This window comes from Pygoscelis adeliae, unplaced genomic scaffold, assembly GCF_000699105.1.
Source record: "Pygoscelis adeliae isolate BGI_AS28 unplaced genomic scaffold, ASM69910v1 Scaffold98, whole genome shotgun sequence".
Lineage (NCBI taxonomy): Eukaryota > Metazoa > Chordata > Aves > Sphenisciformes > Spheniscidae > Pygoscelis > Pygoscelis adeliae.
In genome coordinates this window covers 510,981-536,424 of record NW_008825547.1, presented here as the reverse complement: position 1 = coordinate 536,424, position 25,444 = coordinate 510,981, and the positions used below count along the sequence as shown (strand labels likewise).

General features: G+C 40.3%; 1 protein-coding gene across 3 annotated transcripts in view; it reads right to left on the bottom strand.

Annotated features, from left to right (window-relative positions):
- SLAIN1 (SLAIN motif family, member 1) overlaps positions 1-25,444 on the bottom strand; it is a 49,487-nt gene that overhangs the window by 10,536 nt on the left and 13,507 nt on the right. The window contains exons 2-4 of one of the 3 annotated variants that reach the window (XM_009332041.1): positions 10,768-10,917; positions 8,710-8,859; positions 6,140-6,478 (exon numbers count right to left, since the gene is read on the bottom strand). In XM_009332041.1, the coding sequence (XP_009330316.1) occupies positions 6,140-6,478; positions 8,710-8,770 (400 nt within the window). In that variant the 5' untranslated portion in view covers positions 8,771-8,859; positions 10,768-10,917. Of the gene's footprint in view, positions 1-6,139; positions 6,479-8,709; positions 8,860-10,767; positions 10,918-25,444 lie in introns of those variants that run through there. The other 2 variants (XM_009332043.1, XM_009332042.1) reach the window with 2 other exon arrangements.

Sequence of the window (25,444 nt, the reverse complement as noted above, 5' to 3'; positions counted from 1 at the left end):
TACTCATCCATCGAGCATCTGCGTTACTTCTTTGATGGGTCCTTTTGTCTGCTGAGATAAATGGCCCTGAAAAGCAATGAAAATAGCAGGTCAGTTTTGTGTTTGGGGAAAACCCAGAAACGTTCATCTTGATGGCATTTTGCAGCTTTCATCTGCTTGGATGATGCATCCTCTTTCATCTCTTTCTTGAAGTTTGTTCTGTCACCTGTTCCCCTCCTAAGAACAGTGGAAAGAGTCTTACAGACGTTTTCTTTGTAAATGAAACGCTGGCTCTTGTGAGCTTGATATATGGAAGCAGAAGGTGGGAGTTACGTGATTTTAATATTATTTCAGGCTGCTGAGACGTGACTAAATACAAACTTGCTGGAAATATATAACAAAAATCCAAAAATATTTTTCCAAGCCGCTAGTAGCAAACCTTCCCTTTCTAGAGCTCTTTGCTCTCCTAAGACTGATGAGAAAATTAACAGAGAGGAGGAGTAGAGCTGAGGTGTATTCTCAGGTGAGAAGTAATTTTCCCAAATAGTCCCGTTTATCATGAATGCTGAAATTTGCTACAGTTTCTGCTACCTCTTCTCCACTAATCTGGTTCAGTGGCAAGCCTAAAAAAAATCATCGGTTGTTTACAGTTCATTCTGTTAGGAACATGTGGATATTAACACCAGCGAGGAACTCCGAAGGACCTGCACCTTCTACAGCATCCAAAGTTATTGTGACCCACTACTGAGTCTCAACTATAATCTAGGCCAAAACAAATACGATGTTTAAGTAGGATGCAGCCATATAAAACATCACAGATGTATCTTCGCTTTTCCCAGCCTTCTTTGAGATGTAATAGCATGACCTACAGACATTGTATTACTGACATATTTGAAAGTGTGAAGAAAATGCAAGGATAGGTCATGCAAGGGAGTTAATAATCGGTTCTTGGTTATTACCACCTTCTCAGAATAGTTCATGCATATACACACGTGCTTGTCACTTCATGAGTGTTCTTTAGGTGGCATACGTTGCCCTTGTTTCACGTATCTGCAGCGGAATGATACACCAAAAATCGCCTACTGCATGTTTACACTTTTTCCTCCATGTGGCATCCATGCTGAATTGTCTGTCGCCTACAGCACAGGAAAAACCGGGAATTGTGAAATACAGGGTCTTCTGCCCTCAACTAAAAATGTGCATGAAAAGACCACCCCACAGCACAGATCATATTTGCTACTGGTGAGAAACGGGTCAAAAAGCAGGCAAAAACATCCCTTTTTTGTCAAACATTCCACAAAATTACAATAAAGACAGCAGTTTGCCTCTTACCCAGCTGCTTCAGTTCTGATTTTTTCCAGGAAGTTCTTCCCCTGACGCCATTTCTTCTCTGAAGTCAGCCTGGGATCGGTGGCCCAGCTTCTTTCTGGCAGGACACCAGAACAGGCAGCACCTGCCTTCTCTCTTCCGGTCCCAGCACCGCTGGTGGCCGCCCCTGTTCCACCGCTCCTTTTTTTTTTTCTTTTTCCCTTCCCTGACCTAATACTATCACCAGCCGAAGATTAACATCCACGTAGCACGCACACAGACCGTGCCCTCGGAGCAAAGCTGCCCCAGAAGAGGTGCGCTCTTGGTGAGCTGCCAGACTGGGAGTTCTGTAGCGGTTCTTGTTAAGTGTCATCTTCTCTCTGCCAAGATATACCTCATCCAGTGAGGCTCTCCTTGCAAGGAGAGCTTAAGTTGACTCTACAGTGAAGTGTCTTAAAACACGTTTATTCATTCATTGTTACTCTCCGCAAGCGTTGTCCATGTTTTATTTGAACAAAAGGACTCACAAGCCTCGCCAAAAGTGCACCATCGTTAAGAAATGTGATACAATGAATCATAATTATTAGTGTCTCAGAGAAATCTATCTCACCGTTTAAGCTACATTAGCAGTTTCTTACACATATTTAAATCCTTCACACAAACCCTGCAAATTCAGCTCTGCCTTATCTGTATTGTATGCACAAAGAAGTTGGAGAAAAACCGTAAGGAAAAAATCTGTGCTTTTCTATTTTAAATATTATGTTCTATATTATGTAGATATTCAGAGTTTGTTCTGAAATCCTTAACAAACTTGTAGACTCAATTACAACTTAACTTTAAGGGATTAATTTCTCTTCCTCATCTTTGAAGACCTGAGTTCAGTATCTGCATTACATTTGTTATGATTATAACATTTATGACATCCCAAATACACCATGGTCTAATTAAAGGTCTGTGGAATCATCAGTTGATACAACAGGGACGTCAGTGTGTAAAAATACAAATACAGATTAAGAATTAAAAACAAGTCTTTCAGTTAAGTGAGAGACACCTTTCTTCATAATTGTCCATACCTACATTTTACTAATGTGGAACACTTCCATTTTATTTAGAATTATTCTTTCATCTCACCCTGGCTTCACAGGCATATGTCTCCCTCCACAGATAGTTACAAGCAAATTAAAGGTTTTTCCATTACCCTTCCATGACTTCTCCCCACTGATTACTATTCTCAATAAAACTTCAAAGGTGACCAAGTAAGATTTTTTTCTCCTTTTCTTTAATAAAGGGTCTGCAACAATTTCCTACAGTGAATTCTGCCTTCCTTACTGAACAAGAGAGGTTATGAGCAGAAATACACTCTGTAAATCAGTAAGTAAGAACAGAGCTTTTCCCACCTCTCCAAACACACTAATCAATGTTAGTCTATACTGAATACAGACCTACTGCCCCTGAAATGCTGCTCTTCTATATCTGCCTGGAGCTTGCTTAAAAAACCCAACAAACCAACATCATCATCATCTGCAGCTTTCCAAATGAGGCAAGGGTGTTGCAACAGCCAACGATGATCATAATATTTTGCCTGAGAAAAGCTATTCCCCAAAAGCGTATGCAATCAAGTAACTCATAACTAGTAATTTCTGGAAAATAAAGCCAACATTTTTCAAGTGAATGGTATCCGTGGGCTGTTTATGAAGGTATCAACCAAGCTAAAAAGTTAAAAATCAATGTGAAAAGTAATGGAAAATATAAATTAAAATTAACCAAATTGCAGGCACTGCTACTCAATGAAGGATGTGGTTTTCATCTACCCCTTCTTACTGTGTTATAATAAATTTCTTCTTTAGCTGGGATAATTTGTCCAAAGTACAAAGTTTCCAAATTTCAGGTATTATACCAATGGTCACTTTAAAATGCACATGAAATAAGGGGTCCCAGGATAAAAGTTTATGAGTAAGCTTATCTAAAGATCTTGGAAGTGGGACTGAACACAAGAAGATCAATCCCATTTTCAGTATCTTGTCTATCCTGGATTTTGACTGTTCTGGATGTTTTCACAGTACTATAGTTCTGTTACTTCTGGTTTCAGAAAATCAGAACTAATAAAGGGCATAAAAATTAAAAAGGAATAAAGTGACCAAATGGAATAAAAAGTATTTTTTAAAAAGTTAAAATGAAAGAGATTACTTCTGTGTCAAAGTTAAAAAAGAGAAGTGCACATTTATGGACAACATAAAGCAGAAAACAGCTTGGTCTTATGAAATTTGGTGATACTTCTTATATGAAAATGACTAAAGTACCCGATATTAATAGAGTTAGCAACATTTTAAGTTGTTAACCATGAACTTTTTCAAATTAGAGGAATCACAGAGAGGTATAAACATAAATCTTTCCATCGGCAACATATGAAAAGCTTTGTTAAATTATAAAACACACACTAACTAGACAGACTCATCTTAGCTAATTGCAACAGATAGATACTCAAAAGCTAGCCACCTCCTGTCTCTCTCAGATCTTCTTTAAATGATCTATTACTGAACCACTAACCGATTACAAAATCCCTGAAAACCAGAATGCCTTAAAAAGTTCAGAGATGGAATTTTTCTGACATAACTCATCGTTACAGACAATTCCGCCAATTTAGGGAGAGGGTGTAAATTAAACAAGAAGACAAAAAAAGCAGATTTCATGCGAAGTTTTTCTATCAGTAACTTCTTGGCAGAACTGGAAATAAAACTTATTTGAAAGCAAAGATAACACACACACACACACACTCTACAGGTGATGGCTGCAAAATGTTATTTGGGAGGTAACAATAGGTATTCCTGCAACCAATGCTACAGGTGGCCCCATATACACTTTGCACATATCTGCCACCCTATGCTAGCATTTACCAGGAGCCCTTCAGTACAGCAAGCTGTTGGAGACTGGCAGTAAACGGGACTGGTACCATTGACTCAGACGATGTACTGGTGGAATAACATGAGAGAAAGAACCTGGGCCTGAGAGTGGGGGCTAGATGGTGTGGTATTTTAAAACAGATGTATGGTACTGTATTTTAAAATAGATGTACGGCAATTTAAAACAGGGCAGAGTGTCAAAATTACACCAAGAGGCAGCACTTTGCTAAAATACACTGGCGAACAATATGTGAGTTCAAAATTATGGCCTCAAACACAGCTGGAAAACATCTGTGAGAGTATTCTCACCCCAAGCTCAGGCAGAAGATTACTAGGGTGCCAGAAACACCAGACAATCTCTCTGCTACCTAAAATGCAATCCTGTGGATGGAGAACAAGCAGACCATTGCTACAGCGAGACTGGACACCTAGTGCACAATTCAGTGCCTATGTAGACTGTCTGCCACTCAAGCAAACATGTAACTGAAGTCGCGTGCGTCCGTCTTCTCAGCGACACCAAACAGATTATCTAACACCTCAAAATTCTTGCAAAAAAAGGCAACCGGGTGGTAAAATTGGTGGCCTTTTACCTTTATACACTTTCTAGTTAATAAACTAGGAGTTTAGTATTTTTAGTGCCCTGTAAGTACTTTCTGAAGTTTCCACGTGGGAATCCACTGCTTAAGTTCCACTGACATGGAACACGAAAAAATAATTGACAAAGCATTTTTGGGGACCGTACAAAAACATCACGGCACCACATCCTGCCCTCACTCCTGAATCAAAAATGACCCATACTCTTCCTTTCTATCTCCCCAACAAATTTTCTGCAAGCCCATCAGTGCTGTCCCATTCTTTAACCTCACCAGCAAGAAAAATAACATTGAAATTAATATGGCACATATGCTGTACCAATAAACACCCATGTCACTCTACCCTCTGTTAACGTCAGCCTTCTTTATATACTGCCACTTGTCGATTATACTTCCATGCCATGTCTTACTTTGAATGCAAGTGCTTTTGGCACCAACCTGTCATGTCTTATTTGTCAGGAGAGCAACATCCATACCTGTAGCGCTCTATAAATAGCAACTTTGTGTTGTTTGGAACAACACATTTATTTTCTTGCCCAAGGGTAAGCTGTAACCTGTAATGTTACAAACAAGACCCTGACTGAAAACTGACTGTTTTGAATTAGCTTGGGGAAAAGACTGAAGGAATAGGAAAGTAAGATGTAGCAGGAGGAAGAAAATTGTGATCATAATAAAGAATGAAAGGAAGGTAACAGCAACAACAGAGGGAAACTTAAGTCTTGAGTAAGCACCGAGAGACAAATCTTCCAGAGACTCTGGAATACATCTCAAATGCAGTGCAAAAAACAGCAATGGCTCAGGATAGTTTGGGAGTGACATTATCGCCCACTACTTTAACAGTCTGCCCTACCAGACCTGGAACAGGAGCAGAGCGTTGACCCCTGCCGTAAGCACTCATCGCGGATTCATAGCGTAGCTGCATTAACAGCAAAGTCAGGAATAAGAAAGGGAATGAAAATCTGAAAACCCTGTTTTGTATTTTACTGTATCCATGAGGGACATGCATAGGCCAAGCTCAAAAGCCCAATTAGTTCTTCTAACCAACTATTAGCCTGCTAAAAGATGCTCTTTTTTTCCTTTTTCTTCTTTCTTCACTTGTGGTCATATTTGCAGCACTTTAAAACAGACTAAAGCAACAACTTTCATGACCAGGTCACAGATTACATTTTGTAGCAAATTACTTAACAACAACATACCTCAATCATTTGCACAGGCTTAAATTGCTTGTTACAATTCACGGACTGATCTAGCTGTCACACACTAAACGCACTTCACTCTGCTGACACAACTTGATCTTTAAAATGGCACTGGCACTTTGCACAGAGAAAAGACCGCTTCTCAGAAAAGCTTGCAACCTACCTCCATTAATCCTATTTGGTTGCTGCTCTGGAGTTTGGGCTTGAGGAGAGTAGTAGGGCTGCTGATAAGTATTTGAAGGGAAGTGCGGGGAGGTAGGGCTCCTCCTGCAGTCCCGGATACTGGAGAAAGTCTGTGAGTGAGGAATCCCTCTCTGGAAAGGGGAGCAGCGAGTCAGCCGCGGCTGCGGAGGTGGGAGGTGGTCAAACTCTTCCTCGTCCTCAAGACTATAGCGGTCGTATTCCTGGTCACCGCACGTCCCTTTCTTTCCCGCATGCAGAGAGACGCTCGAACTGTGCCTTGACACAGATGCTGAAGTTGAAGCATAATCTTGCCTAAGGCCTGTAAATTCCAAGAAGAGGATGATTTGGCTTCTGCTAAGCGATTAACCCTTAACACGCACTTCAATCTTGAAAACTAAGCAGGTAAGTAGACATAAATTTACAGCAAGAATTGGATTTAAAATGTTAACAGGCTGAAGATCTGAGGTGGGATCCATCTGATCTAACTTTCCGTGTCTACCTTTCAGGCATCTAAGCCTGAATTATTCCCCTTGAGATCTCTTTTTAATAAAAACAGAATACAGGCATCTCCAAAATGCAGTACCTGTGAGGTATCTTAGATGCCTCTGTTAACATAAGATGAATTGCCTCCAGGAGGCACCTATTTGTTTGCCAATAGAAAGACTACATGAGTACTAAGTATTTAACTTTTAAACACTCTTAGACGAATTAACTCTCACTCTATTAGTTTGCCAAGTCATTGCTCTTAAACTTTTATATTCATGCAATGAAAATGCTGACAATGACATTTCCTAAATGTAAGACCCATGTAAATATTCTGGCTCTCCAACCTCCCTGAACCAGAATTAGTTCCTGCTAGCAGCTGGTCTCATGGACAAGACTTAGTGGTAACACAGCTGTGTTTTAGACAGGTACGCATCCTACCACCCCCTTCTCAGAACGCCAGGTTTTGAAAACCGTCCCACTATTAGCACTGCCCCAGAAGAGCATGTTTGCTCCGGGTCAAGTGAGAGGGAAGCTTCCACAGCCCTTGTACATCCCGCTTTTCCTGACGGCACAGCAGCCAGGGAAAAGGGGGATGTACATCGTTATTTCCAAGAGCCGAGTAACTCCGCCAATAGCTGCGGATAACAACTTTCCCAGATTTACAAAAAGCCCTCAGCTTTGACAGATATCTTTGCTTCGTAATGGAAACATCTTAATACGCTTCCCAACCCTCCCCTGCCCCTTGAGTGGGAGTTTCTATTCGTGGCTGTGAAGAGAGCGTGCCTGCGTGCACGTATAATACTACCACTTTCCACAGGATTAAGTGGACAACAACCATCACGTCCTCAAACATTCTGTACCAGCTGCTACTACAAGGATGAGATACGACCATTACACCTGACATAGATTAGAAGAAAAAGAGTGTTTTTCTTTCCAGTTTACCAATGACCTGATTCCTTAAAGAGCTAAGTACCTGAAGTCTTTTTTAAACCTCACTCTGAAGGACATGACAACAGTTGTCATTTAAGTAATGCAATCCTTTGTGTCTTTGATAGTCACAATTTTTTTTTTTAAATTATTATAACTTTCACATAATATCAGAAATTTTCCGAGCTGTGACCACACACATTTGCCAGCTGAGAATTCAGCTATCTTGGAAAGTCTCACACTTACTAATTTCTCTGCTGAACATAATGAGTGCTACCAGATGCTCAGCAAGTTCAACTGCTGACAAGTGACTGTGCCGACCTGCTCTGTCTGGTTGCTGCAGCCAGATCGCAGCTCTAATTTTTTCTTCACATTTAATTTTTATTTAATCACTTATTATTTGGCATTTTCCTTCAGTCACCATCTCTGAATTTCTCTTGGTTTTCATCTCATCATTTCCTCCTTGATGTCTCACTTGGCACTAATAGGAAGTGAGAAAGATACTGTACTTAGTGCCTGAGTGACTTCTAAGTCAAAGGCCCTCTCTTTATGAACAAAGACATTTTCCAAAAATTACTATCAATCCAAACTATAACCTATGTCAAACAAGCTTTTGGGCTCAGATTTGTGCATAATCACTAGTCTTAAACCAAGATGTTAAATTTAAATGCCCCAATTCAGGATTTAAAGGGGAATTAATTTCAAAATTCATCTGACAATTAAGAAAATCAAAGTAGAGGCAAAGAAATCCATGAGAGCTACTTATTTTTACCTTTCTCATGAACTGTATGCATGAGAAAAATGCTTTAGCACTTTCCCTCCCCAGAAATAAAATTATTTTAAGTAGTGTGGTAAGACATTATAAATCTTCCAAATCTAAATGTACTCAATGGGTACAAAGATACCAGTTGGGATTCAGAAATATATAAGCATCAAGTTTTGAAAGATCCAGTACCATTAACCTGAACCAAACAACGTGTGCTCCTTCTCCGTGCAGGTGAAGAGTTTTTCCACCTGCAATTCAAGAGGTGACACTGTTTACGAAAGATCCACTTGACTGAGACCAGACTGGAGCAGTTTTGACTGTTAGGGGAAATCTTCCTCAGACTATTTTGGAAAATGAAAGAAGCCACCTACTCTCCTCCTGTAGACGAGCCATGATCTGAACATCAGTGAGGTCCTGCAGCTTGTATCCCATGGAGATGGAATCATCCTCCAGCTCCGAGGCGCTCAGTTCACTGTCTATTGATGACTGTGGGCTCAAAGGGGAACTCCTAGAAACATAACCTATGTAAGAAAACACAGCCTTTAGTTTGTGAACATGTCTGGCCATCTTTCATTCATGACCATCTGCCCTTTACGTTACAGTAGCTTAAAATACATTCTGTGTAACAGATTAAAAACTTTCAGAAGGGTAGTGCAATCCACTAACAATTAGCAAAGGGCTTTGATACTCGTGAGAAGTAGTAAGTGTAGTAATAGATCATGAATTCCTCTGCTTGTTCCCAAAATAACATCACATAGCCCAGACAATGAAAAATTTACCCAGAACAGTTCTGATACAGCTCAGATTAGTTAGCATAGTCTAAACACATCTGCATTTGAATCCTTCTTATGGGACTGTGGTTCTCCCTACTCTGTTCTGAAAAGCAAGTGTGTATGTGTCACCAACTTCTGCTCAGTACTCAATTGCATATCAGAGCCATTTACCTACATTTTACTGTTTTTTTCTTTAATTGTTTATAGTCATCAGACAAATCAATGACAATAACAATTAAGACTGAACATTATGCAACAACAGAGAAAGCATTTCCTCCTTCACAGAGCTACCTTTTGGAGAGGGCTCTGGATTCTACTTTTTCCCTGCATGATAGTAAAATATAAACTAAGTTGCAATTACTTGCATGAGGTAGTTGTTGCCCAACTTTGAAGAAAAATTCTTCAAATAAAACAGGAAATCACTTTCTAGTATCCTTTGGACTACAAGAGGCCCACAGCCTGCAGGGTGAGAACCGCTGTGACGATGGCTCATCAGCTGTGCTTGTATCACAGATGTGTTTGCATCCCCTAAAATTAATCCTAAATTCAGCTCTTCTCTAATAATACCTCCGACAGAAAAGGACACACAGGGGATTACTTTGCTTTGGAAGGATTGTGAGGGCTAAATGTGTTTGCTTTTTTAAATTTGCAAGTTACAATGGTCCTCTCGGTTTGGCAGAGGTAGTAACAGCTGTGCCCTTTTGGAGCAGCAGTGGGAAGCTAGACAAGATACCTGAGGGTATCTCAAATAGCATGAAATGCCTTCATTTAGGAACTAAACTACGTCCCACTGAATAGGGGAGGCTCAGACATCTCGCTCACACATAGACACCTACACCAGGCGTTCAGTCTGCAGCTGTATCTCACCCACAGTGCCCATATCCCTAACAGGGCTTTCTGCACTGATTTCATGCGTTGTGAAGAAAATTGAGCACAGATTAGTGTGACACTGATGCTAACTTCCTTAGACCACACCTGCTCCCACCAGCAATAAAATGTTAATGCCTCTTCCCCAGAAGACTATTTTCTCCACTACCACTGCACCTTAAGAGAAGTCACAGATATAAATTGACTCCTGATACCTGTAGCAAAGAAGGAAAAATGCAACTCTTTGCAATTTACAGTCCATAGAAAGTTTGTGTTTCTCCTAAAACTCCTGTGTCCCCTGAAAATCAGTGACAAACATAGAATAAATCTTGGAGGGTAGCAACAATGCCAGCTTGAAAACAGCCATGATTCTGCTGGCTATTTTTATAATAGGTAAGTTCTCCCTGCAACTTCATTACACAGCTGCATAAATGTTTCTGTAGACATAAGGAAGGGGCACAGAGGGACAGTAGTGAGCAGTAAAGGGCAGACAAAGCTGGGGACTGTTTAAGCTGACACAGTTGCAACGACACTCTCAGGTGAACCGCTATTGAGAAATAGGCTCTGTTTACTAGCATCACTTTCCCATAACATGCTGTGTAACACAGGAGATAACCTACACTACTAGTTAATTGCCAAATTTTAGGTCATTTAAAGAAACCACCTCCCTCTGAGATAAGAGTCTATATACAATCATCCGAACAGTGTATTGCTGTTAAACGCTAGCAAGATTAGATTAAATTAAGCAACTTTGTAAGCACCATAAATCAATAAAAAGATAAGCATTACCTGTCCGTTCAGGTGTTAGTATTGCTTTACTGGAGGTTTTAGAGAAGCTGGGACTATTAAAGCCATTGGTATATGGGGTGAGTCTCGCAACAGGACTATAGGGAAAAGCCAAGGAGACAGGTGTAGAGAAGAGGTTCCGCCATCGGCTAGCTGTTACAGATGCGAGGGAGGAGGGGGAAAAAAAGATTTAGTTATAAATAGAACAGTGCTGTTAGAGAGAAAAATCATCTCATCTTAATCTGTTCATTATACATTTTTTACTTATGGCAAAAGGAAAATAATGGTCAAAGTTCAGCAGCAGAACAGAGGATCAGCACAGCCTTCTACATCTAAAAGTGTGCTGCAAAAAGTTTTCTAACAAATATGTCTTGTTTACCATTTTCTATGTATATAGAAACAGTTCCTCTTCAACGAACTGTTCATGACAATCAATCATCACACGACTGAATTAGCAATTAAATTATCAGTTATGAGAGTTCAGAGACACAGCAGTAAAAGACACTTAACTATCAAGTGCTAAAAACAACTGTAATCCCATAGCAAGCTTTTAGACTACCATATTCTTCCTTCTCTTTTTACAGCATCAAATTCCTGATTACATAAGAATGACTTTTTTTTCATTGTTTTTTGAGGATCAACCAAATAATAGAACAGGGCAACTCTTTTTCTACATATTGCTTACAACAAGCTTGCAAGGCATCTGGTCTGCTCAGTAACACCACAGAGAGCTCAGAGTAGGCAAAAAAGCTAAAGGCTTATTTAATTTACGTTTTCTTAGCTCATCCAGTAAAATATGAATACAACTGTCCTTTGGTTTGCCTATTTTTTAACATGCGTTCAAAAGGTAAAATAAACAATATCCACACGCTCTTCAGAAAATAAATAAATAGTAGAGATAAAGTTAAGCAGAAGGAAAAAGCAAAATCTTTAAAATGTAAATTTCAGAGAACCCATTCAGATACAAGCAAAGTTTGTGCAAATGAAAAACAAATGATACTGTCGCATGCTTATTTGTGACAGGATCTATTTTGTCCTGACACATGTTATGTACAGTGATACAAGGGAGGGAGCTAGGAACATACCTACGCCTAGCTTAGAAATCAATGGCATAACCTTGATGCTTAGCAGGTGTACTTCGCTGTGTCAGATGCTGCAAACCGGTTTTCAAAACTAGAAGGGACCAAAAGCCCTCAAAAGCTATTCTCCATCACAAGGCTAGTTAATACCACAAATCTGCCATGTTATTTGGACCTGTTGATCCAGTCGTTTTAAACACAGATATTGAAATAATATTGAAGCCCTCTCTATTTTAAAACCTCACTGTCAACAAAATGATTTAGCAGGACATACGAACTTTATTCTTCCTTCTTGTAAACATCAACACCGAGCGGCTGTGGGAACAGCAGGGAACTGTGTCTCGTTGGCAGGCTGTCAATCTCATCCTTGCAACCTCTTGGAGCAATCGGTTTGTCATCAGTCCAAAAGATGCTATTTCCCACCTATTCCTTTTTGCTTTGTCCCACTCAAAGGTACTCCTGGGTTTGTAAGAAATAACCAGCCTTTACTACTCTTCCCACTTGTGCTACTAAGCTTGGGGCGAAGGCAACCGCCTGGTTCCAGCACAGGCACAAAGCAGTCTGCCGGGGAAGGGGAGTACCTACAAGGCTCAGTCTCTGTGGGAGGGAGCTAAACTACAGAGTAGTAAGACATAAAAATGCAAATTCTGATCTTTGCTGTCCCCTCATCACAGAACTATTGCAATTCCCTCATTTTTCATGATTCTAGTTCCTTCAAGCTTAAAGAAATCTAAAAGTCCATGATCTGGACTAGGAGCAGCATCAGCACCACTTCTAGGAAATTGCTCGATGCCAAGCAACGCGACACCGACTTCCAGGCAGGGCTATTTGTCCTTAACATTCACTAACCTGATCAGTTCAAAAATCAAGTACGCAAGTGTTCCAGGACAAAAAGCAGAGCAAACGCAGATGGACACAACTCTACAAACTACTAATTAACACAGATCGCTGGGGATGAGATTAACTCACAAGGAGTTAATAACTGCAAATTGATTTGAGGCATTCATTGAAAGAAATGCACGCGATAGAGTAGATCTCAGTATCGTATCCACAGCTAATGTTTGTCACCTCCACTAGAAACCATCAGTAAGGAGCAAGGGATGACAGTTCCTTGCGATTTTATTTTTCTTCCTAACACAAGATCCTGTTTTGTAGCAGCCTGATCATTTGCCAGGCCAATTAGCTGCCAGCATGTTCTCACCCCCAGATGTGGTCAACCGTACAGCACGAATAAACATCATTCATTACTCTCTACAATAACTGCTGTGAGCTGGCCCACTAAGCACAAAGCAACAGTTATCATGACTGTGAAAGCACGAACCCACATGAAGAATATAATTAGTATTTATGGCAAACCAGATTCCACACTCCTATTTCAAATAGTATGTGTTCTCCAGGAAAGATGGATGAAGAAGCCAAGAAACTCTATCTACATTAATCTCTCTATATACTAAATCTCTAGATATATAAAAAAGATGCGGACAAACTTTTTGGCAGGGCCTGTTGTGACAGAACAAGGGGGAACGGCTTTAAACGAAAGGGGGGTAGATATAGACTAGATATAAGGAAGAAATTTTTTACACTGAGGGTAGTGAAACACTGGAATGGGTTGCCCAGAGAGGTGGTGGATGCCCCATCCCTAGAAACATTCAAGGTCAGGTTGGACGGGGCTCTGAGCAACCTGATCTAGTTGAAGATGTCCCCTGCCCATGACAGGCCGGTTGGACTAGATGACCTTTAGAGGTCCCTTCCAACCCAAACTATTCTATGATTCTATGTACCAATCTAAAATATCTCCATCTCTAGAACTTTTGCCACCTTGCCTAAAATAAAACTTCATAGCATTTAAGTATCAGCAAAGGATTGACACTTTTTAGGCATACAACTCCATTGTTTAGGATCAAATATAGAAAAATGTTTTCATTAGGTTTCAAATGGAAATATTGAAGTACATATTGAGTACTTCTGCAGTATTGACAAAGACAGCAAAATTAGACTTACTGATTTCTTGTGCTAATGCCAAAAACATCAAAAGGTATGTAGGAAGCAAGTGCTACATACATCTAGGCAAATACGTAAATTAATGTAAAATTTGTAAAATCCCAAAATTGTGCAATGGATAGTCATTTTAGGATAGTTATTTTGCTCTAAACTGATTGTGAGACTGCCCTGGTTAGTATGGTAAAACACCACTATGGTATGCATGGATTTGCTCTTCGTTACCCGTTCCCAGTAGGCTGTTTCCAGAGAATGAGACAATGTTGTTAAGACCTTTATTTTAAATGTAAAAGCCCAGCTGTTAAGCTCTGAATTTTACAATATTTGTAGTTTTATTCTTAAAGCCCCAACTCTGGTTGCCCACAGATGAAATAAGAAACTCAGGTACCTTTAAAAAACAAGGGGAACTTCTAACCCTTGCAGTTGAACAAAAACATGAATAATCCTTCTCTGAGTACCTTACACAGAAGATGGACTGAAGGAAGAAAAAGTACCAGCTGTGGAAAGGAAAACGGGGGCATCTAAAGAACCATCAGAGAAAAGAAGCCAAAAAATCCATTTGATTTACTGACGGCAAAGAGTTAAATGCATTAACAATTTGACTTCTTGAAGCACGAAACCCTTGGCCTTTCACACCAACAAAGGAACTAATATTCTCTAATACAATATTCAAATTGTCCCAGTCATCAAAGTTTACAGTTAGATTGGACGGGCCCAACATTTTGGGTATGATTTCCTTGGTTTTGATCAATTCTTAGTAACTAGACTGCTGATAGCGTACTGCATTACACACTGTATACTGTAATACTTTTAAAAAGGACTTGTCAAAATGACTACATAATCAATCAAACAAAACCTTTCCTTTAAAAAATAAAATCGGCAACAAGTCAGCCTGTTCATAACTTTAAAATATTTACTAACACAACTGAAGCTTTAGAAACTAATTAAGACCTTATTTTTATAACTTCCCTGGAGATATCAAAATGCTAAAATAGACGAGAATAGTAACTCACATAGAAAAATATGAGCCACTACATAAACACAAATATTCACCATACTGACTACTGTGAATAATCAGCATTTCATAAGAACTGATGGAAAATTTCACATGAAAACCTCAACAAGTAAACATCTATAGAATTGCATGGCTCAAAAGGAACAGAGCACCCTGCAAAACCAGAGCATGCTGTACCATATCTAAAGCAATTCCTTTACTAAAAGCAATTTCTCATTTACGCTGTATAAGGTACACAATTTCTAAACATATATAGAAGCATGTTTTTGAAAGTGAAGACAAAATTTGCTATTCAAACCAATGGGAACATTCATAAGCTGGGACACGAGGTATAAACAGCATAGATTCTCATTATTTTGTTTTAATTTTGTGGGGTTACACTGATGTAAACAGAGACAGATTGAGTACAGGTCCTGTACTTGATGAATCAGATATACCTAGGACTTTATATTAACTAAGGATATCAGGGTTTCCAAGAAACCGAAAGTACATGCACATTTTAAACACCTTCAGTTTTCCTAACTCCATTATGAAACTCAGTGAACTCAGTTTGACATAATGCTAACTTACTTTCACTCTAAGCTACACAAATAAAAAAAAATTTCTTTGCCATAAAGACAGAAAACAATAAAGTCATAAATAACTGTGTTGTACTACTGACTAACCACACTAAATTATAGCTGAGGTGCTATCTAGCTCATTTAATCACTCAGTTAGCTTAAGTTTTATATAGGCCTTCAGGCCAGAGTCAAAAATACTTTTTAAGCTCAAGCTAAAAACAAATTAAATTGCACATATGCAGATATTTGAATATGGGAACTAATTACATAGCCTGAACAAAAACACTCTTTTGAGCCAGCAATTGGAGAAATATTTACAGTACTGTCAATCCAGTAACTACAAGTTTTGAACTGTCGTGGTTTAACCCCCAACTGAAACGAGGACATGAACACACAGCACTTTCCTGCCGACATACTTTCCTCAGAGCAGGAAACCCAAACCACTTCCCTGGTGCGTTCAGCATGTGCACAGTTGCACAGCAGCCACGCTTAAAAGCAAAATATCTCTCTCAGGAGTAAAGTGCACAGTCCTGCACAGGAAACATAAGTATTTTGTTAATCACTGGAGAAATTTAAGAGTGCTAGAAGAGAATTCAAAACCCTCTCCTTACTGTAGATAGAATAGTAGAATATCTAAACCAGCTAAGAGGTATCACCTCAGTGAGGTGTACCTACTACCTCCCTCCCAAAGACAGGTATTTAGCCTTCGCTTTCGGTCCTTGTGAAACGGTGATTCAGAGCCTGAAAACTCCTCCTGCAGTTAGACGTACGCCTGGGAACAGACAAGTGGCTAATGTGTTTGAAAAGACAGCCAGAGGAAGAGGAGATGAAGGTAGTCCCACTACTCACTGAACAGCGCTGTTGTTGCAACACTTGCTCGAGAAGCGGAAAATGTGGGCTCCTACTACTTGCCAGCCTGAAGAGATTTACGCAAGTCCCTGGAAAAGCCAGAGTTCCTGCAAGAACTTGAAGCAGTCTGAGGTAGAAGAGAGGTGCTAGATACTCAGCTGCAACCAATGCTGCGGTGCCACCGCATAGGAAAAGATCTTCAGGTAGCTATGTTTCCAAAGCAAAGCCTAAGTAGATACTTGTCTTTCAAGTACCTCAGTAGCTCCCAAACACATGGACCTTAGACATACGTACAATCCTTAGGTCTGCTTCACAGGGTGAGGCTTTCAGCTTCTGTGCTCAAAAGAGGAGGACTGTAACATCTTCCAGGGTTTATTTGAACCCAGTGCTTCAAAGCTTTCCTTTACAATTACAAGTCCTAAAAACTTACTTTTTTTAAAAATTTGCATTTTTATTAGTTACAAGATTACAAGTTCAGGGCCCAAGACAACAATGTTTTCAGCTCTAGTAATTGTGAGTAAGAGTATCGAGTTGTGCCTGTAAAACTGGAAGTTAGTCTGGGGCACGTACGTGTTCCCATCTTGCTGAATGCTATTGTACAGTGAACATCTTGACTTTTCAAGCAGCACGCTCCTCGTTCCAGTCTCCCAACAGCCATCAGCCGCAGCTTGTTCCAGCACATATGGTCTCCTAACCACAGCTGTAGCTTCCTCAGCCATCCAGCCAGTGGTAGAAACTCTGCCATCAGCACAGAGCTACACTTTGTACGTTTAATGCACATTTTCAGTCACACTGAATCTGTTATTGCCTGAAACCATTTCCCTGCACTGCTATATCCAGCTCACAAAATGCTCTTGGGGCTTGTTTGCTATTTCTGTCCCTTGATTTCTTGGTCAAGAGAGGTAAAGCACCCCCTCTTCCCCAGCTGCAATGATAACAGAGAGAAACCCTCTAAGTGTAGACTGCACAAGGGGACTTCTTTCAAGAATCAGTAAATAGGGGTCTCCAAAATACAATTTAGTGTAAATCCTTACCCTTGAACCGCCATAATTAGACTACAACAGCTGAACAAATATATGCCAACATTTTTCTTCGGTTTTGGTTTTCTACACTAAATCCTATGGCTTCTCAAGCTCTTAACACAGATCAGCTAGTGAGAAACTACATGGCAATGAAATGTCTTCATTTGATTATCTTTTGCAAGAATGTGATTCCTCTACAAAATTCTAAGTTTTCACAGTGGTTTTAATAGTCAATACACAGGATTGCCATATACAGTAAAAAAGAGATTAAATACTTGTCTTGTGCTACTTTAAAATAATAAAAAGCAATCAAGCTCAGCTTTATATGTCTAATGAAAACAACGGCCGTTATAGTTTGGACACAGCGTGATAGATTAGGAGGAGCTGAGAAAATGAATAAAGATTGCCCACTTTCCTCTAAGCCTAGGAAAACTGAAAAATAATGTTAGTTTTAAGAGTATGTGAGAACTGGGAGTTCCTGAAAAAGTTTGTTTCCCAATTCATTCACATAAAGCAAGTCCTTTTTGAAAAATGGTATAAAAGGATCTAATATTAGTGTAGAATGAGAAAGCAGGTCAGTTGGTAAGTATTGGTATACAACTGCTTAAATATATAGAACTGCAACAACTCATATACCTCAAGAGCTGCCCCAGCAAAAATAGCAAAGACCTCTTTTAAAGGTACAATCAGAAAGCCTATCTAAATTGCAGCAGATTCTAGGACTTTCAGCCAGCACAGCAAAGCAGTGCAATCAGCACTGGTGTTTGGCATACTGCAATTGGTGACAAAAACGTAAATCTAAGTAAGATTCAGGAATGACGCACTTTGTCTGACATATTCCAGTTGTGCCAATGATTACTTACCAGTGTGAGCAGGGAATAATCTGTATTTTTCAAGACAGATGCCCAACTACTCCATTTCAACGTAATTCAGTGAAAGGCTGACCTGAAAATTGTCTTTGGACACATTACATACTGGAGAAACGATGACACTGCTTTCCAACTGCAGTGTGCTGAAGGGCAGAGAGACTCTAACCACCATTCTCTGACCCAACTTTGTCATAAAAATGATTTTATGACATCGAAGTATTCAAAAGACTAGAAAGGAAATGGAATTGAGAGGTATGATCTACCTCCTAGAAAACTCCTGCATAAAAGGATACTGCACCTTAGCTATGTGCTTCGGAGGGTTGGGTTTTTTGTTGGTTTTAACTTGCCTCTTTTTCTTTAAGGCAAACTTTTTACCAAACAGCTATATAAACGGACAAGCACAGAGGCTTTGTGAAAAAGGTAATTGTCTCAGCATTCATTTTCTTTCTGTGTGCACAACTCTCCCTGCATGCAGAAGTCCAAAAGCAAATTTTCAGAGCAGAGGTAATAGCCAAACTTGGCTTCCCAGCATCCTTTTTTTGAGAAATTGGACAAATATTACGCAGAAGTATTATGCCCTAGGCATGACCTAGGGCCCAAATGTCTGTTGCCGCCCCAGCTCCCATACTCAGCAAGTGCTATTTTATGTAAACTGCCAGTCTGATGCATTTTCATTCCATTTGGTGAATTCTTAACCAGAACCCATGAGAATACAAGCTCTCACATTTCAGCTAGTTTGAAATAAAATATACCTTTGTGAGCAGAAGACTCATTCTCGTGTATTACTACATAAGGTAACCTGAAACAAAATATAGAGAGACCCAGATTCTGCCAAACTATTAGCATTTCATTCATTAAGGAGAGGATTTACCCCAGTTAATTTTAGGAGCCTTCAAATGAATTAGGAGCCCTCCAAAACAAGGAATTCTTACCAAAGGGCACTGTGAATGCAAAAATTTACATGGGGAGACTACAGAAATTCACAGAAGAGGAATCCAAAGGTTAATAAATCACATCTAAATCAGAGTTCACATCTGGTTCCATCAGTCTCTGAATTGGAAATACATCTGGGAGGGTGTTGGGGCAGGCATGTATTGTATTTCCCCGTATTCTCACTTTTTTCTAATATCTATTTATGGTGCTTTTGGACGCAGGATCCTGTGTCACACAGGCACAATAAAGATGTGTGGATGTATAGGATGTATAGACACTGATGGCTGACCTAGCCACCACGGGATGCAATATACTCCAAAGAGAAAGGACGGAGCACGATTCACCTCACCTCCACTTTAAAAGGACATGAGCTGTGCCTGTTTGTCTGTGCTGCCTACAAAGGCAGCCTAGCGTGACTGGCTCGGATACAGATCTCTGCATATATTCAAACAAAACTCTCTCTGACAACATTCATTACAGGAACAATAAACAGAGCTTAAAAACAGATTTCAGAGACTGCATCCAGTTTTCCCTTTTTCTAAGCTACTGAAAAAGAGGACTCTTTTGCAGCGCCAGTGCATTGCAATGCTTGCATCCATCCTACTGAAACAGCTGTAGATATCCAGTTGAAGTTGTTGAACATATTTCTCGGCAGCAGTTCCAGCTGAAAGGGAAACCCTTGCTACCTTCCTACAGGCTAATGCTTTACCCCGATCCTCCCCATGCCATCCTCTTGGCTGTACTGGCACACTGCACCAGCAAGTACAACCGTCCCTGCAAGACTTCATGCTAAATATCAGATCAATTATCCAATCTGCAGTAAAAAGACCTTATTGTTAATTTATTTTTTTAAACAAGGAAGAGTTCCTCAATCCCCTTTACCAGGAAGATGGAGCCCAGTTGTACCAGGGCATTTAAGGGAGAGATGGAGAAGCAGAAAACAGCAGCAGGAAGGTGGGGCTGCTGAAGCCAACGCTGCCTCCAAAAGAAAGGCTTGTCAGAGAGCAGCCTCCACGATGTGTGTAAAGGCAGGTGAGATGAACTCAATGTCTGACACTGTTTGCTTACATATATAGTGCAGAGCGAAACAACAGCACTTTCATTGTATTTTAAGAATTAGCAACAAAAAAGGGAACAAAACGGTAACCACCTTACAATGTCACTTAAAGGGTAAAGATTTATCACCATGATGTGCAGACAATGCACGTAAGGCCACAGAAACATCTTCCTCCAACTCTTGCTGTGCCAGCTGGATAGACCTCCTGCCTCCGCTGGTTCTGGCTGTAAATTGTCAGGTCTCTGGTTAAGCTCACCCAGCATGTACTGACTGAAATGGGCAAGGAAGCCATCATCTGATCATCTCAGCTAGCAGATCTGAAGGGGCAGCAATTCCTGCAGGCACAAATGAAGTTAGAAGAGGACATATATCCCTGCCAAAAACAAAGCGGGTTACATTCCCCTGTAAATGGATGAGAGGAAGACTCAACCACAGCAATCTAAGATCATCTTATTCCAAATGTAGTGGATCCACAAGAGATTTTTAGGTTTGTTTATACCATACAGCAGAGCAGAGTGTCCAAGAGCCCTTAGAGAAGCTCTGAGGAGGCTCATGCATCTACCTAGAGAAAGGTAGGACTGTGGCAAGAAACTAACATCTCTTCCACAATCAGCATACCTTCACTACCACCCAACCTGGTGGGTACAACTAATCTGGTCTCAAATAGTTCAAATAACCTTGCAGAAAGCTCCACAACATATTAATTTATGAGTGGTGGCTTCACTCCTCTAACATGAAACAGGTGTCTTCACACAGACAATGGTATTGCAGCCTACAGCATGGCAAAGCATTAGATTTAAGCAGAGCTGTGTCAGAAGTCATGACACACATACCACTTCAACATCGTTTAGGCATCACGATCAGCGTGAATCACATTTTACTCACTGCCTGTTAGTCCAAAGGAAAAACATTTTGGTTGGCGCAATTTGTGAAATGGTTTACATTTTCCTTTAAAAAACACAGGTCTATCATTGATTACACACACTCTAACATTACTGTTGTGAAAGAGGCATTCATATTCTCGAACGTCATCATAAGCAAAATCTGAACTCTCATGCTCACCGCATAAGCATTGTGAAACTCATCCCAACCTTATTTTCCTTCTTGAACTCATGGTACCCTCTGGTAACTGCTTTGTCTGTATTTCAGTGACAGCGTGATACAGCAAAATCCCACAGAGTACTGTGGGAAGCATATTCTGCAATCACTCAGCAGTGGTTTAAATGCTCCGTTTGCCACAATACTCCACAAATAGTACAACAAACTAAATTTTGAACGGAAAAATGTCTTTTTGTCTTTTTCTTTAAATGCTGGCTCTCAGGTCTGAAGCGCCTCCCAGGTCTGAGAAATAGTGTGCCTGGGTCTCAGGACATCTGTTCGCTGCCTGCTGCTTGCAGAGTCCTGGCAACCTTTGTCTGCCATATAACTCATACCTTTTCAATCCAGTGGACATTTGCTCCGCAGACCAGTATGACATATGCTCTCTAGGTCTGAAGGAGTCAAGGGAATGTCTGCAGATAAGCAGCAGCGAGGAGTATGCAGCTGTGGGAGTCACCTCCGCAGCCTTCATAATTCAACACTTGCAGCATCCTCATCAGAGATGCTTGCCCAGAATGCAGCTCTTGCACAGTAAAGCATTGGTGACCAGCAGTTTTGTAACTACTGTGCTAGATTATTAATACCACAGTTCTGTGGAACACAGCATTATCAAAAATAGGAGGAGGATGTCAATCTGTTTTCTCTGACTCAAAACTGCTATATTGTCATAATCTCTCAGAGAGGTGCCTTCAACTCTAATGGGATCAACGATATATGCTTGTGGAGGGGGAAGGAGGTGCAGTCTTGGCAACCCCACCTGAAATCACATTGTTTGTAGGGTTTGTATTTTACAGTTGTCCCTGTGCAAAGGTTATACACAGCTATAGAGCGCTGACCAGAATATACACAGTTAATATTTCCTATTTCTATATAAAATGTGTCGTTATGCCACTAATTCTCAGGTATGCTGTAAAGAAACAAAGAAAGTTTAAAGTCTAAAGCCAGGCCCATAATCTAATCAAGATATTCAGCAAAAATTCTAATTAAACTGCCTTAACCAGAAGAGCGGGCAGAAATTCCTTGTGCCCCAGAAGCAGCACTTGCTGTCCCTGTACCAAATCACAAGGATGGGTCATTCCAGTTTGAGAAGGAGAGTAGCTACCAGAGACTCTGCAAACCACTTTAGACAAAGGATCTGGGGAGCTGTAGCTCTACAAACCTGGGCATGTCCCCCAGGGCATGCTGAGCCCTCTAACTCACCACCCTGGCTAGCCGAGATTCTGGATCAATGAAGAGAGAAACCTAGTATCATACATAAGCTTAATAATGCATGCTGGGGTGGGGGGGGTGTGCTTGTAATATGGGCCCACGATCATAAATCTGTGCACTTAAGTAAGCACTTCATCATCCTACAAAGTATCTGGTGGTAAAGTTGACTTAGAGAAATCTGGCCTGCCGCTTCTTTGGACGTGGTTATCTATTATTCAGGAGCAGGCTTTCAAGCTACTAATCCATCTGGTACACATACTGGGTATGTGACTCTTGTTACAGGTCCTCCTCTTCCCCAACCACACAGCTCTGTCCCTTGGGGCTACCCTTACGTGTGGAGTTTGCCTCAGCATCCAAGGGAAAGCAGAAGGAGTTTCATGTCCCCTATTCACACGAGGGCTGCATCCACCCTTGTACAAGTCATGTAGGTGCAGTGACCATCTTTCTCAGTTGCAGTATAAGCTGGTAAAGGTAAATTCATTTTTGGACAGTCCTCTGTCAGGTGACTCCTTCAACTAGTACTTATGATAATGATGCTTTTCTTGGGCATGTCTCTTGCAGCTCAAAGATACTTGTTTCCCCAAACCAGTCTACTTCACACATCCACTCGATTCTTTGAATTACTTAATAAAGACCAAGTAAGCCTGTTGGTGCAGGGGTATTTTGCCAATACAGTATAGTAGGACCCGTAAATGACTTACACCACTGAGGAAAATTGTTCTTTATGTGAACACACTACAAGCATTGCCATGAGCTAAAGAAATTATATCAATACAAGGAACACTTTCCAGAACAAACATATCTATATATCAGGGACTTCTGCCAAAGCAGGTCTGTATCTCTGTAATGTGCGTCAGAAGAACGCTGTGGCGTCTAGGTAAGCTTCGCAAAGACCTCCTCAAGCAAAGTAGCTGACTATGGGGAATTAAGCTCCAGAGTTTTAAATACTTTGTACTGATCACTGCCAGCCAAACCAAGAGCATGAACTTGCTGTATTTTCAGTCATGTGGGAACCAGTAAATACTGAATCTCAGCTTATCATATTTTTAACCCCAAATATAAAGCAGAAGACTCCTCTCAACGTTATTTGATATTCATCCCAAAAAGCATACAATTAATAGGCAAAATACCTTAAGGAACTAACATAAGGACAATGCACAAACCATGAGAAAGTCAGTTAAAGACTTCCAGTGATTTCAGTAGGTTTTGGATCAACATGGTCTTTTTCCTACTACATTTCTACTACTGTAAGTTTTCTAACTACATCTACCTAGAATACAAAATGTACTAAATTAAATGAAATTACAAAAGGTCATCTTTTTAATACTATTTATTTAGTTACCTCCCCTCCTACCATAAGACTGGAGACACTTCACTTTATTCTTGTCTCAGGTTAATTTTACAATGGTGGAAGGCCTGCTTTCAACAGAATTAATTCCAGTTTACCACAGCGTAAGTAAAGGCTGGAAATTAACCTTGTTCGATGACTAAAAATTCTTACAAAAGCTATGGTATGGAAGCCAATCTGAATTTTAGCCACACAGGAGGGGAGTGGTGGAGGAAGGACATTTTGCAAAATGCAGCATGTCCTCCGACTTTAATAAACTCTGTGGTCTGTATTCACCTCAACTAGTTTTCAATGTTCAAATTTGACCTCCAGTTCTACCTAACCAACTATGTTCCTCTCTGTCCGTCCCTATCATTGGATGAAGACAGATCTCATGCTCTGGAGATGTCTGTTTTTCAACTAGTCCCTGATTTCAAGCCTGAAGTTTCAGATGGCTTAAATAAAGTAGTATGAACCTCATCTTGAAAGCACTTATAGCATGTTTAACACACAGAAACATATATGGTAGCTAGAAAAGGTGTGACCTGAAAGTTGAAATACGAGGAGCATCATGACATTCATTCAAGTTGGATCCAAGTAACAGCTATACCGATGTGTATTATCCACGCGGCACTGCACTGCAGTGTGTGGATGTATTGGAAACCAGGCTGCTTGGCATGCCTCTGCATGGTGTAGACAGGTTGTATGCATTGACAGGATCAACTCTTAGGGTCTTCTTATGTTTTGATAACACAACAATGAAGGGTGAGGTCTTCTGTGTGCCTGTATGTGCCCTGTATACAAGCATACCCCTCAAGGCTACTAAGAACAGGAGAGGCTTTTATCTTGTCAGCAATCTGCTTTCTACGTAGCAAAAAATTACAGGTCTTGTGTATTTCTTAACTTCAGTATGAGAAGGAGGCCTGTTTTCAAAACCAGTTAACCTAATAGGGCTTTTTGTGTGCAGAAATAAATCTCTCTAATCTCTTGCAACTGTACATTAGACATCTCCAGTTTAATCAGCCAAAAGCAGTTTTAAAACCCCAACAATAGCAGTGCATCCACTCTTTTGGAAATGCTGTTTTCATCCCTTAGGGAACAACAGCTGCTTTGTGATCTCTTGAGTCTTTGTGTCTTTGTACTGGTAGGTCTAAGATCATCTGTGCCATCGTATTTATCTTCCTGTGCATTCAGTACAGGAGCTGAGTCATTGCAATCACAGCAGTCCCACAGAACTCTGCTGGACAGGCTCCCTTTCTGCAGCTTTGGTCTCAGGAGTTGAATAAAAGACTGGAGGAGACAGTAGTAAAAGTACCATTCCGGGAAAAAAAAAAATAATAAAAGCACATCAATTAAAACTCTTCACAAATGCGTAATAATTAGGGCAAACATTCAACCACAGTGTAAACATTTTTTTTTTAAACATGCTGAAAGCATTACTTTAAGGAATAAACCAGATTTTTTAAATATAGATTTCAAGAAGAGCTCAGCTGCCATTCACAAAACAGGAGGAAGGTGAAGGGCACCTTCACCCTTTCACTCTAAGTCCACGCTTAGGGGATTCCCTCTAGGATGAGGAGCAAGGCCACTTATCCCTTCTCTGCTTGATTTAAAGAACAGGTATTAGTTCAACTCCCCTTGAAGATCAGAGCTCAGCTACTACA